Source organism: Molossus molossus, unplaced genomic scaffold (assembly GCF_014108415.1).
Source record: "Molossus molossus isolate mMolMol1 unplaced genomic scaffold, mMolMol1.p scaffold_m16_p_13, whole genome shotgun sequence".
In the NCBI taxonomy this organism is placed as follows: domain Eukaryota; kingdom Metazoa; phylum Chordata; class Mammalia; order Chiroptera; family Molossidae; genus Molossus; species Molossus molossus.
This window is the reverse complement of record NW_023425348.1, coordinates 21,113,837-21,132,481: the sequence shown is the minus strand read 5'-3', so window position 1 is coordinate 21,132,481 and position 18,645 is coordinate 21,113,837. Positions and strand designations below refer to the sequence as shown.

Genomic DNA, 18,645 nt, shown 5'->3' with positions numbered 1-18,645 from the left:
CAGTAAAGTGACTTTTCACATGCCCCCAAATAAGGAATGGAATTAGGTCACTGATTCTTCTGACTTCCTATTTCGATTCATAGTATCTTACTAGAGGATAACTCCTGAACCTTAGTAAAAAACTACAAAACCCACAATACTGTTGTCATAAAGATATGGCTCTACTTAATGACTTCTTTAGAGATTTATGTTTCCAATCTGGGAAACAGTCTTACATATGAGCTACTTGTCCTAGCCTGAGGAACATCAATCTATTTCAAAAAATTTAAACTTTTTCTCTATGTATTTTTTGCATTTAAAAAATTCTTGAAAATCTGATATAGGTTATAAATTTCCTTCTAACAAAAATGTATATACACTCATGTAGACAAAATTTTGCATACCATCTTAAAGGTCCATTTTTGTAAACGTAATCAAGGAGACAAAGGGAGCTGCCTAGAAGGAACATATATCATAGCTTTTAGTATTATGTGTAAGATTTTTTCTCTCTAATGCAGAGTTGTTAGGTGCAAAAATTTAAAATCTTCACCTAAATGGTATGAAATAATATGGATAAGATTAAGTTTACTTTAACCGTCAGTTTCAATCTTGTAAACTCTTAAAGAAAATATGGGTACACAAAAACACTTAAAAATTCTAATTATACTATATAAAGGATAACATTTAAAACCTCACAGTTTTCTCTGGATTTTATACAGAATGATATGATATGAATGTAAGGCTTTGAGAATATGTAAGAACTTTAGACCTCATAATCCTAACTCAAAAACAGACATACCACAAAATTTAATATTTTTAAAGGTAAAAATAGCATTCACTTTTTATGAAAGAGAAGATGTTTCACCATCCCTGCCAAGATTTTGGGTAATTGTGCAGCAATAACTTCAGACATCATTTCTGGAAATTCAACACTCAGTGCCCGGGACTGGATAAATGTATTCAAGCAGTACAGATGAAGTTGTTTGACAAGCTGTTGGTTTAACAAATGGATAGGAAACATGTAAGAAAAGTAATAAATTCAAAAACCATTCAAACATGGCAACTTACTTTTCTAGCAATATAAATACTTACCAAGATGTTTTCTTCTTACCAAAATGAAAATAACTCCCTCTACTCTCTTTAATATATAAAATATCACATACAATGAAATGCTGTGACAATACAAAAAGATTTTTTTTTAAATGAAAGTAATTCATAATCCCACAGGTTAACCAATTTGAACATTTTGGTGTATGTCTTTCAAGTGTTTTCTTTATACATATGTATACAGATAAAACCATTTATATATATATATATATGTATACACACACACACACACACAAACATGCATATATATATACACACATATATTTGTGACTATATATATACAAAATGCAATTATTTTATAAAGTCTATTTGTTAATGTAGCTTTTTCATATCACATTATATGTGACTCTTCCTATCTCAATAAAAACAACCCAACATAGTTCATTTTAATCTAATTTTTATTTTTGTCAAAATAATTCATGTAGATAATTTTAAAAGTTAAATAGTACTTATAAAACTTATAACAACAAGAACAACAGCAACCAACTATACCCAAGAAACTGGACAACCTAGACATGGAAAAATTCTTAGAAACTTACTGAATCAGGAAGAAAGAGAAAATCTGAATAGTCCAATTACTGGTAATCAGATTGAAAGAGTAACTAAAATCCCCAATGAAGAAAAGCCTAGGACTAGATGGCTTCACTGAATTTGAAGGAGGATTAACAGCAATATTTTTAAAATACTTCCAAAACAATCAAAAAAAGAGGGAAGACCACAAAGACCTAAAATGGCCAAAAAAAATCCTGAGAAAGAAAAACAAAGCAGGAGACATTATACTTTCTGATTTCAAGCTATAAATAAAGCTATAGTAATAAAAACACTGTGATACTGGCATAAGAACAAATAGACCAGTAGAACAAAATCAAGAGACCAGAAATAAACCTGGGTGTATACAATCTATTAATTTTTTAAAATCCTTACCTGAGGATATGTTTATTGATTTTAGAGAGAGAGAGAGGGAGAGAGAAAGAAACATCCATATGAGAAACATCGATTGGTTGCCTTCCATATGTGCCCTAACCGGTGATCGAACCCACAACCCAGGCGTGTGTCCTAACAGGAAATCAAACCCATAACCTTTTTGGTGTAAGGGATGACACTCCAGGGAACTGAGCCATTTGGCCAGGGCTCAACTAGTATTTGACAAGGGAGTCAAGAATACTCAATGAAAAAAAGACTATGCAGTAAAAGGTGCTGGGAAAACTGGATAGTCACATGTAAAAGAAGGAAACTTGACCCCTATCTTACACCACTCACAGAAATTAATTAAAGACTTAAATGTAGGATCTGGAAGCATAACATTCCTAGTAGATAACATAAGAAAAAAGCTCCTTAACATGATTCTTGGTAATGATTCTTTGGAAATCACACCTAAAACACAAGCAACAAAATAATAAAATAATAAAAACAGGACTACATCAAACTAAAAGCTACTGCACAGCAAAATAAACCATCAACAGTGAAACACAACCAAAGGAATGGGAAAAAATACTTGCTAACCATATAACTGGTGACAGGTTATTATACAAAATATATTTTAAAATCTTATAACTCAATAGCGATATGTATATACACATACATATATACATATATACATACACATATACATATATACATACATACATATATACATACACATATACATACATACATACATATATGCATACACATATACATATATATATATATATCTCCATTTAAAAAAAATAGGCAAAAGACCTGGATAGACATTTTTACAAAGAAGATACAGTGGCCAGCAAGTATATGAAAAGATGTCATTAGGGAATGTAAATGAAACCAAGATGAGATATTACCTTACGCCTGTTAGAATGGCCATGAGTAAAAAGACAAGAGATAACAAATGCTGGCATGGATGTAGAGAAAAGAGTGTCCTCTGCACTATTGGTGAGACTGTAAATTGGTACAGCCTCTATAGAAAACAGTATGGAAATTCCTCAAAAAATTAGAAGTAGAATTACCATATGATCCAACAATATATCCAAAGGAAACCAAAACTCTAACTCAAAAAGGTATCTGAACCCTAGTTCATAGCAGCATTATTTATAATAGCCAAGACATGGAAACAGCCTAAGTATTCATCAATGGTTGAATACATAAAGGAGATGTAGTATATATATAATATATACACAATGGAATATTATTCAGCTACAAAAAAAAAAAAATGAGGAATACCTATCATTTGCAACAATGTGGATGAACCTTAAAGGCATTATGCTAAGTGAAATATGTAGAATCTAATAAAAAATAGAACTCACCAAACTCATAGGAAAAAAAGATCAGATTTCTGGTCATCTGAGTGGGAAAATGTGGGGGAAATAGGAGGAAGGTGGTAAAAATGTATAAACTTTCAGTCACAGGATAAATACTAGGAATGCTATACACAACATGATGACTATAGTTAAGAGTGGACAGTAGGTCCTAACAGTTCTCATTATAAGGAGAAATATTTTTCCTTTCATTTTATATATATATATAACACACACATACGATGAGAAATGTTTTAATATATAATAGACATTAACTAAACCTATAAACCTATTGTGGTAATCATTTCACAATATATGTAAATTAAACCTTGATGCTGTATACCTTAAACGTATATAGTGATGTATGTTAATTATTTCTCAATAAGACTGGAAAACAAAATAAGGCAAAATAAACACCAACAACACAAAAAACCAGCAGCAAAAACAAAACCCAGCAGTTACTTGATGTACTTCTTCCCATCCATTTTCCAGCTTCCTAGATGCAACCACCTTCAAATATTTTAGCCTATGCCTTTAAATTTTACCTCTTTATTTCTAATAGGTTTTTTCAAAATTTGACATTGATTGCATTTCTGTTATGAAAAATGCAGATTTAGTCCTCTCATACTACACACTCCCTCCTTATTTTCTTTGCTCTCCATTCTCTTTATAACTATATCTCAATTTTTGATGAAATCAATATCCAACATTTGTATTATAAAGACTTTTATTGTTTCCTCTTATGCTATCTATTGTTTCCTCTGTTTTCTTTCTTATATGACTTATTTTTATTTTACTACAGATAATTACCTTGTGTTTCCATTTGCTTAATTTTCTATGTATTTATCACAAAGCCTTAGTCAAATTCTCTGACAGAATTGTAAAACTTATATTCACACATACTAGTAATGTCACGGGTTCCCTCTTTTTCCAGGTACTAGATGCTGAAACCCTAGATTGCATTACTTCTGCAATCTAGACTAATGATTGCTTAAATGGATATCCTTTTGCATCTCTCTTGGATTGAATTTTCTAATTTTTTGGTTTATCCTCAGTGTTTTGTTGTAAGACATCTTGCAGACATCCTTGAGAAAAATTGTATTTGAGGTAAGATCTATGAGACCCTTGAGGTCTGAAAACACTTTTATGGTGCTATTCTACTTGTTTGATATTTTGGCTGAGTGTATGATTCTTTGAAGATTTTCCTTTCCTTTAAAATTCTGAAAGCTGTGTCTCATTGTTTTCTGGTATTGCTGTTGAAAAGTCCAACATCTTTCTAAATCTTCAAAATTTATATGTGACTTGTTTCTTTTCTCATTGGTATATTTTAGAATATTCTCTTTATTCCTGATAGGCTGAAATTATATAATAATGTACCTTGGTTCAATTGTGCTGTGCCTGTACATTAGACCCTTAGATTCAGATAGCTCATATGCTTCAATTTCAGCAACTTTTCCTTTATGATTTCTTATATAATTTTTTCTTCTTGATTTTCCCTATTATTTCTTTTAGAACTTCCTACTAATTAGATCATGGAACCCCTTGGATTAATTCCCTAAATTTGCTACGTTATCTCTATAATTTTTTATATTTTTATTTTTTTCTGGGAGTTTCCTGAGATTTATATTTCAGATTTTCTATTGAATTTTTAATTTCTGGTCTTTTATACTCAATTATCTGAAAGTATTTTCATGCTCAGTGTTCCTTTTTATATTTATTTATTTATTTATTTATTTATCCTCACCCGAGGACATTTTTCCATTTTTTGTTCAGGTAGAGTGGGAGGGAGAGAGAGGAACAGAGAGAGAGAGAGAGAAACATCCACGTGAAAGGAACACATCGAGTGGCTGCCACCTGCACGACTGGCCAGAGCCGGGGACAAACTGCAATCGAGGTACGTGCCCTTAGCGGGAACCGAACCCCGGTCTCTCAGGACCGCAGGCCGACGCTCTAACCGCTGAGCCAAATCGGCCAGGGCTCAGCATTCCTTTTTATTTATTTATTTATTTTTATCCTCACCCGAGGACATTTTTCCATTTTTTGTTCAGATAGAGTGGGAGGGAGAGAGAGGAAGAGAGAGAGAGAGCGAAACATCGATGTGAAGGGACACATCGAGTGGCTGCCACCCGCACGACCAACCAGGTACATGCCCTTAGCGGAAACCGAACCCGGGTCTCTCTGTACCGCAGGCCGACGCTCTAACTGCTGAGCCAAACCAGCCAGGGCTAGCGTTCCTTTTTAAATGCTTTCTATTCTTGTTGTATGGACACAATATCATTCCTATTTGTCTTGTTTTGTTAAAGCTTTCTTCTGTTCTCTCACTGGTACTTTTCCCTTTAAGTTACTTTTTTGTTGCTGTTTATTTTGTTTTATGCCTTTTATTTTAGAGGCTTTACCTAAATGGCTAAGAATCTTTGGCTGTCTGATTATATTCAAGAGTAAGGTCTCAAATATGACCTGGAGAATAGATAGCTTCTTTTAAGCCTTGACTGTAATTCAGTGTGATTTCCGAATATAGCAGGAAGAAAAGTTTGTATTTAATATATCTTGACTAACCACATAAGTCTTTTTTCAGTAACCTACCTCTAGTGTTGGGAATTTCTAGGGTTTTTTCTCTTGTATAAGCAATGCTACAATGAACTTCCTTGCATATGTACCTTAAATATTTGCCTAATAAGTTACTCAAGATAAATCCTTAAAAGTGGAAATCTGACAACTATGCAAATTTTAAAATTTGCTGTATGTTCTCAGATTGTTCATCAGTATTGTGTGGGGGTTCAGATCAAGTCACCCAAGATGTACCTCTATAGTATGTGGATTATTTTGAGCTAAAGTCAACCAAGACCTTGTAGGCTCAGTAGAAAATTCTGTACCACCTCACCCTTAACTACCTAGAATTTAAATTAGTGGCCTTTCCCATAAAAAGAAATGATCAGATATAACCTTTTTGACCTATCTATATGGCAGGACAAACTACTAATTACTGAACCTTTTCTCTTGTTTCTCAGTTACCTTCCTTCCTTCTATAGCCCCAAGGCACCTTACCTTGTCCTTGGCTCAGAATGTCATGTATACCTAATTTTAACCTTCTGTCCCTGAACCTCTCATGTATGTGGTGTCTCTGACTCTCTCATGTATTTGGGGTTCCCATATGTATATATGTAATTAAGTCTGGTTATTTTCTTTTGTTAATGTCTCATTCATATTTAATTATTAGAATAGCCTAAAGACTCTTGAAGGGTAAAGAAACATTTTTTCCTCCTCAATTGTTATTAACATAATTTCATCAGAAATGCTATGAGAGTGTTATTTTCCACATTCATACATTTGCATATATAAACATATATACATATATGCACATATACATGTACACACACCAAAATATTTTAGAACATATTCAGAAAAATCTATCATAATTCCTATCAACTATTAGATAACCCTCAAATTATACAAACACTAGTAAAAGAATAGTTGGATGATCTACATCAAAAATGAAAAAAGAAAAATATAAATACTGAGTAATATGATGTAAATACTGCTTTAAAATATATGAACAAATATAGATCTGAGGAGACTATAATGAAGTAAAATTTAGATTTAACTTTTAAAAGTTATAGAAATTCAACCCTGGCCAAATTGGCTCAGCGGTTGAGCATCAGTCTGCGGACCAGAGAGTCTTGGGTTCGGTTCCCGCTAGGGGCATGTACCACCAAAAAAAAAAAGACAAAAACCTGTAAAGGAAAGGTGAAATAATAAAACCAATATATAAAGGGTGACATACATTTAAAAAAAAAAAGTTATAGAAATTCAGAAAATAATCATAGATATTCCAGAAAACAAACTACTTACGTCATGCAAGTTATCAAGAAACTTTGTAAGTTGGTAGAAACGCTGTGAACTAGAGACAACTCCTTTTTGCCTCAAACCAATTGCTTTGATGAGCTCTCTAATGTAGCTTGATCTCATTTCTTCAAACTGGTTCTGACTTCTTAGTCCTTCCAAAGGAACTGCAAAGACAATTACAAGTCTCCATTTATGTTTAAAATGATGACACAAGCAGCTTAAAATATAAATTTGGGGTCTGTGTGATGATTTCTTTAGATACGTATCTCTAGATACAAGCATCTTAAATAGAAAAGAGTGTTACTGATAGCTTTAGGACATATGAGTTTCTAGTTCTCTGGAAGAATATGATAAGAATAAGTAGGTGAGATAAAGAACATTTCAGCTTACCTATTTTAGAGTTGTGTCAATGTATTATGCATGTAAATTAGAATTTGCTTAAAAGAGCTCCTGATACTATTCTACAGTTTTGTCTCAAATACTTGGTTTGATTTAGTTTATGGCAGCATATAGTCGTCTTTCTTTCTTTCCTTTTAACAAATACTTGGACTTAACAAAAATCTTGTCTTCTGAGAATGAAAAAGGGGTGCTGTAATAAATCTAACAAAAATAACTTTACAAGGTGATTGGATCATAAATTCCTAACTGGGCAGGTCCTAGTGAATAGTCATGTCCAGGTCTATGACTTCCTTTTCGAAAGGTTTTTAAGCCAGTCCTGTTCATTGTTCAGAGGTTAACACACCTTTGAAATGCCAAGTAATCCTCTTTTCCAGACGCTGGGCACACAATCTCAGCTGTCCTGTAACCTAATTCGTGCCTTGATTTCTCCCACATTCAATAATCTTCCTTACCTTTCCTCCGTAATTCAAAATGCATAAAGAGAAATTGCAAATTATCATAAAGAGAAATTGCAAATTATCATTAGCATTTGAGATTCGTTTCCTGGCAATTGTCATTAGTTTGGCTCAAATAAACTAACACGATTGCCTATAGATATGGATATTCCTTATGTCAATTTCAAATATTTCTCATTAAGATTATTCTAGGATAATTTATCATTTTTGTTGTCATTTCAATATTGCTTCATTAAATGTTCGAACTCCTTCCTGCTGATATGGGAGAAAACTTGCTCTTTGTATTTTCCCTTATATCCTGCCACTTGGTTATACTCTATTTTTATTTATATTTTAATTCTAATTTTGGGTTGATTACCTTTTGTTTTCTTGGTATACAACAATACTATATTCAAATAATATCTTCATTTTTCTCTTTCCAATACAGTCATGTACCATATAATGATATTTCTGTCAACAATAGAGGGCCTATAAGATTATAATGGAGCTGAGAAATTTCTATCACCTAGTGATGCTGTAGTGCAACACATTACAAAAATACTTACCATTGTGTTACAATTACCTACAGTATTTAGTACAGTAATATGTTGTACAGGTTTGTATCCCAGGAGATAATAGAGGAATAGAATCTCTTATCCCAAAATATGTCTATTTGGTATAAGGATTATTTTAAACAGCAGACAAGAGAGGAACTTTGAAAACCCATTAGAAGTTACTCTTTGTAAAAGATATTTACATTTCTTTTTCCAAAATTTATTTTTGTTACAGATATTTTTCTTCTTTTCCCCCCATTGACACCCTCCTCCTGATCCCGCCCCCACCCTAGTCCCCACCCCCAGCATTGTTGTCTATGTCCCTGGTTACCCATACATGCATGTAAGTTCTGTGGTTTATCTCTTCATTTCTAAGGGACGTCTCCAATGGGTGTCTCATGCTCTGTACCAGGAAGAGGGGGATGATCTTATCTCTAGAAATTCTTATCAATGCAGAAGACAGTGACTTAAATCTACATAACAACCTTCATCTTGTTGCTTCTACTTTTCCTGGTAACCTCCAATGACTGACTCCCCTCCGCCATCACTGTGGCTTCAATCATTTGGACAAGTTACTCAGTTTTCTTGGGTACAGGAAAACAAAAGTTTTTCTCCTGTTACTCTATCATTTACTACAGGGGTGTCTCAGCCAAGAACCGAGAACAGCAGATGGAAAATTACTTTTCCTCCCAACAGAGCAGTAGGCTATATCCCACACAGCCCAGGTGTGTAGAAGGCTATGCCACCTAGGTTTGTGTAAATGCACTCTACAGTGTTCACACATGATCAAATTTCCCATTGACCTTGTAAGCTGTGTGTGACTGTGGTTGTAACTCTTATTTCTGCTTCATGATTCAGTATGTTGTTCAGAAATTCCAGAACAATATTAAATATAGCAATGATGACAAATGCCCCTATTTTGTTACTGATTTTAGTAGGAATGGCTCTTATTGTAAGGTATTAACTGGTAATTTAAATATTTACCTCTAAAATCCTTAGTTCATATAGCTAGATTATAGGTACAACTTCTGGTTCTTAAGGTTAGGTATCTTATTTCTACGACATTGTCAATTTAGCTACATCTTTTTCTTTTAAGAAAATCTGTTAGGTCCTGTTGCTACATGTCTGATATGTCCTGGATGATTTCTTCTTTTACTTATTTTACCGTTCTTTCTTTTTATTTATTTTTCAGTCCTTACCTGAGGACATTTTTCTGTTTATCTTCAGATAGAGTGGGAGGGAGGGGGAAAGAGAGAGAGAGAAAAACATTGACTTGAGAGGGATACATGGAGTGGTTGCCTCCTGCATGACCCTGACCAGGGCCAGGGACAAACTGCAACCAAGTATGTGCCCTTTACCAGAATCAATCCCGCAACTCATTGGTTTGAGGGCCGATGCTCTAACCAATTAGCTACCCACCAGGGACTGTTCTCTCTTTTTTAGATCACCAACAATTTGGGTGTCAAACCTCCTTTTTGACTCTGACTTCTCCAATTTATTTTCCCCTACTTTTAAGACATTTTTCAACTTTGTCTTCCAATGCCTCTACTGGCTTTTAAATTATATCTATAGTTAGTTAGTTTCCAAAGCCTCTTTCTTTTTGGTATGTTATTCCTTGTTCATAACATCCAGTTCTTAATTTCATGGGATACAAATGTTCTCTTATTTTTCTAAAGATGGTTAACTTTTCTTTTTTTCTAAAATTTTTGTCCCCATGGACTCTGCTTCCTCCAAGTTCTTTTTTATCTTTCTGTTTTATCTTTGTCTTTAATGTCAAAAATATCCCTCAGATGCCTTGGTTGTTTATTTATATTCCAGAGTGAAAAACTAAAAAGCTGATAGATAGTTATATTTGAATGGGTAGTGCTTATTGATTATGAGCTTTAATGCAGGGCAATTAAAGCTGAGCTATGTCAAAAAGAAATTCCTGCTATCATTTTGGTGTTTTTTTTTTTTTTTTGGTGGCTAAAGAGATTCTGCAAAGAAGAATCTTTCATTCTCCTATCTGGAGGATATACATTTGCAAGATTTGAAAGGCAATATTCTGGAAGACTGATGGGACAAGTTTGCTATCTCAATATTTGATACATAATCTTAATCTGTTTTCAATATAGAAACCCTCACCCTCAATAATACCTGCGGTTCACCAATACAGCTTTCCTCTGTTATATCCTCTTCAGGGAATACATTAGCAATCTCTGAGTGGGAGAGAATTGGTGTGGTTGGGTGATATTTGGAAACAGACTTTCAACAGAACTTACTGATTCTACCTTCATTCTCTTTTCAAAAAATCATTGTCACCAACTGAAGAACATACCAGAGGTTTGGTGATGTACATAAAGGTGCTTCCTGAATTTTCTAACTTCTGGCTTAGAATAGCCTTCTTTGGCATGCTAACTTGGTTGTGCTTGCTGGCTTACAAAATTTTATTGCTATTGATTCCTCTCTTATTCTCTTTTTTATTTTTAAAGATCCCATTACAAATATTTTAGTGTAGTTGTTGAGGAATCAATGGAAAAATATGTTAATTTTCCATATTTCCCTGAAAAGCTGTATTTTAGGTTTTAATGGCAAATAGGAGGCTTAAATTCTTACATATCCAATCATTAAACTTTTCCTTTGCCAACTTACTCATTGCATTTTTTATTTTTTTAACTTATAATGATTATAACTCCATATATTAGAAGTTTATTTCATTTCGATATAACATTATAGTTTTTTCTAGGTCAACTATAAATAGAATTAATGAAAATTCAGGATAAATGTTTATACCTGTCATTTAGAAAATTCATTCATTCGTTCAACAAACATTTACTAAATGTCTATTATTTGCAGGTACATTTGAGGCATTTTCAAGATACAAATATGAAAAATACATGAAATTCCAGTTTAACATGAAACTAACACTTTCAAATAAATAGTAATGATATAAATGTATGTGTCTTACAAATTAGAAGAAAATTTTTAAAGGAGGTCAGTAGACTCAAAGAGAAAAATATGATTATTAAAACTAAAGCACATTATTCATTGACTGTCTTTGAAAAGTACTATTTGTTTTTTATTAATTTATTTTTGTTACAGATGTTTCTCCTTTTTCCCCACTGATTCTCCCCTCCCCCCACCACCCTGTCCCCAGTTTTGTTGTCCATGTCTATTGTTCATGCATATAAGTTCTGTGGTTTATCCCACCTCTAGGAATATACTCTAAGAAGCCTAAAACACCAATCAGAAAAAATATATGTACCCGCATGTTCATAGCAGCACTATTGACAATAGCTAAGATCTGGAAACAACCCAAATGTCCATCAGCAGACAAATGGATAAAAAAGCTGTGGTACATATACACAATGGACTACTATGCAGCTGTAAGAAAGAAAGCTCTCTTATCCTTTGAGACAACATGGAGGGACCTGGAAAGTATTATCCTAAGTGAAACAAGCCAAACAGAGAAAGACAAGTATCATATGATCTCACTTATTTGTGGAATATAATGAACATAACAGTCTGAGGAATGGGCTAGTCCCAGAGATGTAGAAGTGGGGGTACAGACTACTCATTGCATTTTTAAAAGATTTTTAAAAACTGATTTTTAGAGACAGAAACCTCAACATGAGAGCAAAACATTGATCGGCTGCCTCCTGCATGCCCACTACTGGGAAATGAGCCTGCAACTTGGGCATGTGCCCTGAGAACTGAACCAGCAACCTTTCAGCTCACAGGATGATGCCCAACCAACTAAGCCACACACGCCAGGGCTCATTGCGTTTGTTTTAAAAAGATATTCCTTATTTAAGATTTCAAAATTATTTATATTACTTTTAGTTTGTTTGTAACAATATAAGTGTTTGTATTTAAAACAATTACTGGTATTTACTTTAGAATATAACTTCATCTAAATATCCAAACAGAATTTTCTCAAAATGTAGTTACTTTTTCCCAGCAATTTTTATTCCATACTCATCAAGTTGTGATGTTTATATTATAGGACATAAAGTTTGAATCCCCTGCCCTGCCCCCAAATTTTTGTAATGCTTATCTATTTATTCCTTTCCTTTCCATTGCTCTAGTGATTGAGGAAGCATGTGTCAAGATACAGCCTCCATTTGCCTGGGCATCCGAGTGATGACAATGAGCAGAGCTCTCCTGAGATTTTTTAAAATATATTTTTATTGATATTTAAGAGAGAGAGGAAGGGAAAGAGAGATAGAAACACCAATGAGAGAGAAACATCAATAGGCTGCCTCCTGCACGCCCCCTACTGGGGATCAAGCTCACAACCCAGGCATGTGCCCTGACCAGGAATTGAACCGGGATCTCTCAGTCCATGGGATGATGCTCAATCCACCAAGCCACACTGGCCAGGCAAGTTCCTGAGATTTGGGTATTGTTTGGTCCATAGCATAATGTAGCCTATCTATAAATACAGAACTAAGTTAATAACTAATTTGGGAGATAAAATAAGGCTATAATACCACTGCTATCAGATTCATTACTGTCAAGAAAGAAGGGCAGATGTTAACTACTATAATATTAAATTTAAGCCATTTGACTCTCTTGGCCAGTCTCATATTAATGCCCTTAGTCCACTTTATTTTTATTTTATATTTTTTAAGGATATTTTTTTCATTATCCACTAGCTCATCTAAGGATATTTTTCCACTTATCTTCAGACAGAATGGAGTGGAGGAGTGAGAGAGAGAGAGAGAAACATTGACGTGAGAGAGACACATTGACTGGCTGCCTCCCACGCAGCTCCAACCAGGGCTGGGGACTGAACTGCAAATGAGGTATGTGCCCTTGACCGGAATTGAACCCATTACTCTGGTCTGCGGGCTGACGCTCTAACTGCTCAGCCAAACTGGCCAGCGCCCTTAGTCCACTTTATACACTTCATCAAACCAGGCTTGAAATTCTCTGCTCCAAAAGGGTTTTCAAGGGGAGAAATAAGGCTAAATTTTTAGAACCTGAATTGGTCCCTGTCTGCAACAATGTCATGAGGAAAACTCCCTTTTGAAGGGTTTAGCTTTTCTGCCTTTCCTCCGGATGTGTAACTCACTTACCCCCTCACCCTTTGATATCTGTGCCACTAGAGGGAAGTTTCTGCAAAGATACTGCTGAGAAAAGCCTTGGCTCAACTGCTACCAGAGTTTAGCTCTCTGTTCTCTTTCAGATCACTATGCATGAGGGAAGGATGCATTCAGACATTCAGGGGCTGACTCACCTGTGCATGGAAAGGGCATAGAAAATGGTAAAAGGTAAAAGCAATTGAAAAAATCTTCCCACCCAGACCCTTTGGGATCCACGGATGCAGGGGTGCAAGTGTTCGTTGTGTACGAAAAAAAGAATGAAATAAAATGCGTCTACCGCCCTGGCCAGTTTGGCTCAGTGGTTAGAGCATCGGCCTGCTGACCAAAGAGTCTTGGGTTCGATTCCAGTTAAAGTCACGTACCTTGTTGCAGTTCGGTCCCCAGCCTTGGCTGAGATCATGTGAGCTGTAACCAGTTGATATGTTTCTCTCACACTGATGTTTCTCTCTCCCTCTCTCTTTCCCTCATACTCTATCTGAAGGTAAATGGAAAAATCTTTGGGTGAGAATTTTTTAAAAAATGTCCCTACGTTCTGGTGAAATGCTATGCGTCCTAATATGCCATTTCCTTTTTCATCTAAATATACAGCTCTGGTGCATTTCCCAGCTTCTGTTGCAGTTAAAGTGGGCCGTGGAAAGTGGGTAAAACGACATAGTACACTCCCAGGTTTCCACTCAAAGTTCATTTTCTCGGCAGATTCTGCGGCAGACTCCAAGCTGATAGGAAAGGGTGGAGTCTCTGCATGAAAGGAGCCTGGGTTTTCTTTTCTTTTTATAATTAATTAATTAATTTTGTTACATAAGTTTCTCCTTTTTGCCCCACTGATACCCCCTCCTCCTCCTCCCTCCCCGCCCTGTCCTCAGCTTTCTTGTCCATGTCCATTGTTCATGTATACATATGTATAAGTTCTGTGGCTTACTCCCCCCCATCCCACCCTGGGGATTGTCAGTCTGTACCCCACTTCCATGTCTCTGGAACTACCCCATTGTTCAGATTATTATGTTCATTATATTCCACAAATAAGTGAGATCATGTGATATTTGTCTTTCTCTGCTTGGCTTGTTTCGCTTAGGATAATACTCTCCAGGTCCCCCATGTCGTCTCAAAGGATAAGAGACCTTTCTTTCTTACAGCTGCATAGTACTCCACTGTGTATATGGACCACTGCTTTTTTATCCATTCATCTACTGATGGACATTTGGGTTGTTTCCAGATCTTAGCTATTGTCAATAGTGCTGCTATGAACATGGGGGTACATATATTCTTTCTGATTGGTGTTTCAGGCTTCTTAGGGTATATTCCTAGAAATGGGATCACTGGGTCAAATGGAAGTTCAATTTTTAATTTTTTGAGGTAACACTATATTGTTTTCCATAGTGGCTGCACCAGTCTGCATTCCCACCAGCAGTGTCCCAGAGTCCCCTGTTCTCCACACCCTCGCCAACACTTGTTGTTTGATGATTTGTTGATGGCGGCCATTTGGACAGGTGTGAGGTGTTACCTTATTGCTGTTTTAATTTGCATCTCTCTGATGATTAGTGATGTTAAGCATTTCTTCATATGTCTCTTGGCCATTTGTATGTCCCATTTGGAGAAGTGTCTATTTAGTTCCTCTGCCCATTTTTCTCTCTCTCTCTTTTTTTTTTTGTTCAGGTAGAGTGGGAGGGAGAGAGAGGAACAGAGAGAGAGAGAGAAACATTGATGTGAAGGGACACATCGAGTGGCTGCCACCCGTACAACCAACCAGGGCCGGGGACAAACTGCAACCGAGGTACGTGCCCTTATCGGGAACCGAACCCGGGTCCCTCTGGACCGCAGGCTGACGCTCTAACCGCTGAACCAAACCGGCCAGTCCTCTGCCCATTTTTAATTGGGTTCTTGGTCTTCCTTTTGATGAGTTGTATGAGCACTCTCTCTATATATATATTGGAAATTAACCCCTTATCTGATATATCACTGGCAATTATGTTCTCCTGTAGAGTGGGTTACATTTCCATTTTGGTGGTTGTTTCTTTTGCTGTGCAGAATCTTTTGAGTTTGATGTAGTCCCATGTGTTCATTTTCTCCTTTGTTTCTGTTGCTTTAGGTGATGTATCAGTGAAAATTCTGTTGTGTATGATGTCTGAAATTTTGATGGCTACAATTTTCTTCTAGGATTTTTATAAATTCATGAGTCACATTTAAGTTTTTTATCCATTTTGAGTATTCTTGTATATGGTGTAAGTTGATGGTCTAGTGTCTTTTTTCTTTTATTTTTTTTTGCATGTAGCTGTCCAATTTTCCCAACACCCGTTATTAAAGAGGCTGTCTTTACTCCACAGAATGCTCTTGCCCCCTTTGTCAAATATTAATTGAGCATACTGTCTTGGGTCCATTTCTAGGTTCTCTATTCTGTTCTATTGATTGATTTGCCTGTTCTTGTGCCAGTACCAGGCTGTTTTGAAATCTGATAATGTGATCCCTCCAACCTTGTTCTTCTTTTTCAAGATTGCTGTGGCTATTTGGGGTCTTTTTTGGTTCCATATGAACTTTTGCAGTATTTGTTCTAGTTTTGTGAAGTATGTCGTTGATATTTTGATGGGGATTGCGTGAAAGCTATAGATTGCTTTGGGTAGTATGGATATTTTAATGATGTTAATTCCTCCAATCCATGAACAAGGTTTGTACTTCCACTTTTTTATATCTCCCTCTATTACTTTTTTCAATGACCTGTAGTTTTCAGAAATAGGTCCTTTATTTCATTGGTTAAGTTTATTCATAGGTATCTTAATTTTTTGCTGTGATGGTAAATAGAATTGTTATTTTAGTTTCTCTTTCTGTGAGTTCATTATTGGTGTATAAGAAAGCCGTTGATTTCTTGACGTTATTTTGTATCCTGCTACTTTGCCAAATTTGTTTATTAAGTCTAATAAATTTTTGATGGAGTCTTTGGAGTTTTCTACATATAGTATTATGTTATCTGTGAATAATGACAGTTTCACTTCCTCCTTTCCAATTTGGACCCCTTTTATTTTTTCTTCCTGTCTGATTGCTCTGGCTAAGACTTCCAGTAGTATGTTAAATAAGAGTGGCAAAAGTGGGCATCCTTGTCTTGTTCCTGTTCTTAAGGGAAATGTTTTCAGTTTTGCCCATTGAGTATGATGTTGGCTGTAGGTCTTTCATATATAGCCTTTATTATGTTAAGATATGATCCCTCTCTACCCAGATTGCTAAGCGTTTTTATCAGAAATCGTTGCTGGATTTTGTCGAATGCTTTTTCAGCATCTATTGATATAATCATATGATTTTTATCTTTCATTTTGTTTATGTGGTGTATCACATTTATTGATTTGCAAATATTGTACCAGCCTTGCATCCCTGGGATGAATCCCACTTGGTCATGGTGAAAAATATTTTTGATGTATTGCTGGATTCTATTTGCTAGTGTTTTATTCAGAATTCTGGCATCTATGTTCATCAGGGATATTGGCCTGTAGTTTTCTTTCTTTGTAGTGTCTTTTTCTGGTTTTGGAATTAGAATTATGCTGGCCTCATAAAATGAGTTTGGAAGTTTTCCTTCTTGAATTTTTGAAATAGTATGAGGAGAATGGGTGTTAGTTCTTCTTTGAACGTTTGTAAAATTCCCCCGTGAAGCCGTCCGGGCCTGGGTTTTGGTTTGCTGGTTGAGTCTTAATTACATCTTCAATTTCTTTTGTTGTTATTGGTCTGTTCAAGTTTTCGGTCTCTTCCTGGTCCAGTTTTGGGAGACTGTGTTTCTAGAAATTTGTCTATTTTGCTTACTTGACAAATTTGTTGCCGTATTATTGTTCATAATATTTGTTAACAATCCTTGGTATTTCTGTGGTGTCAGTTATTATTTCTCCTCTTTCCTTTCTGATTTTGGGAATTTGGTTTCTCTCTCTTTGTTTCTTGGTGAGTCTAGCTAAGGGTCCATCAGTCCTGTTTATCTTTTCAAAGAACCAGCTCTATGTTTCATTGATCCTTTGAATTTTTGGGGGGGTCTCCATGTCATTTATTTCTGCTCTGATCTTTACTATTTTCTTACTTCTACTTGCTCTGGGGTTTTCTTTTTGTTTGCTTTCTAGTTCTTTAATTGTGAGGTTAGATAGTCTATTAGAAATTTTTCTTGTTTCTTGAGGTAGGTCTGCAGTGCTATGCACTTCCCTCTCAGAACTGCTTTCGCTGCATCCCATAGATTCTGTGTTGTTGTGTGTTCACTTTTTTGGTTTCTAGGAAGTTTTTAACTTCTTCCTTGATCTCCATGGTAACTCATTCATTGTTCAACAACATGCTATTTAGCCTCCATGTTTTCAAATGTCTTTGCATGTACTTGTTGCAATTAATTTCTAGTTGCATGCCATTGTGACCGGAGAAGACTCTTGATATGATTTTAATCTTCTTGAACTTGTCGAGACTTAGTTTGTGCCCTAACATGTGGTCTATCTTTGAGAATGTCCCATGTGCACTTGAGAAAAATGTGATTTCTGAGGTTTTGGGGTGTAATTCTCTCTAGATATCTATTAAGTCCATTTGATCTAGTGCTTCATTTAGAGTCTGTGTTTCCTTGTTAATTTTTTGTCTAGATGATCTATCCAGTGATGTAAGCAGGGTGTTGAAATCCCCTGCTATGATTGTATTGTTGTTGATTTCTCCTTTGAAGTCCTCCAGAAAACTTTTAATATTTGTTGGTGCTCCTATATTGGGGGCATATATGTTTACGAAGGTTATATCTTCCCGTTGGATAGATCCTTTCAATATTATGTAGTGGCCTTCTTTGTCTCTAGTTATGGTCTTCATTTTGAAATCTACTTTATCAGATATGAGTATTGCTACCCCAGTTTTTTTTTTTTTTTTTTTTTTTTGCTTTCTGTTTGCTTGAAAGATTTCTTTTAATCCCTTCACTTTCAACCTACGTGAGTTTTTTGTTGTGAGGTGGGTCTCCTGTAAACAACAGATATGTGAGTCATGCTTT

General features: G+C 35.3%; 1 protein-coding gene across 2 annotated transcripts in view; it reads right to left on the bottom strand.

The window, feature by feature from the left end:
* Positions 1 to 384: 384 nt before the first annotated feature.
* The window catches only part of PGR (progesterone receptor), a 100,452-nt gene continuing 82,191 nt past the window's right edge, over positions 385 to 18,645 (bottom strand). The window contains exons 7-8 of one of the 2 annotated variants that reach the window (XM_036258753.1): positions 7,206 to 7,363; positions 385 to 970 (exon numbers count right to left, since the gene is read on the bottom strand). In XM_036258753.1, coding sequence (XP_036114646.1) covers positions 815 to 970; positions 7,206 to 7,363 — 314 coding nt within the window. In that variant the 3' untranslated portion in view covers positions 385 to 814. The remainder of the gene's footprint in view (positions 971 to 7,205; positions 7,364 to 18,645) is intronic. The other variant, XM_036258754.1, reaches the window with a different exon arrangement.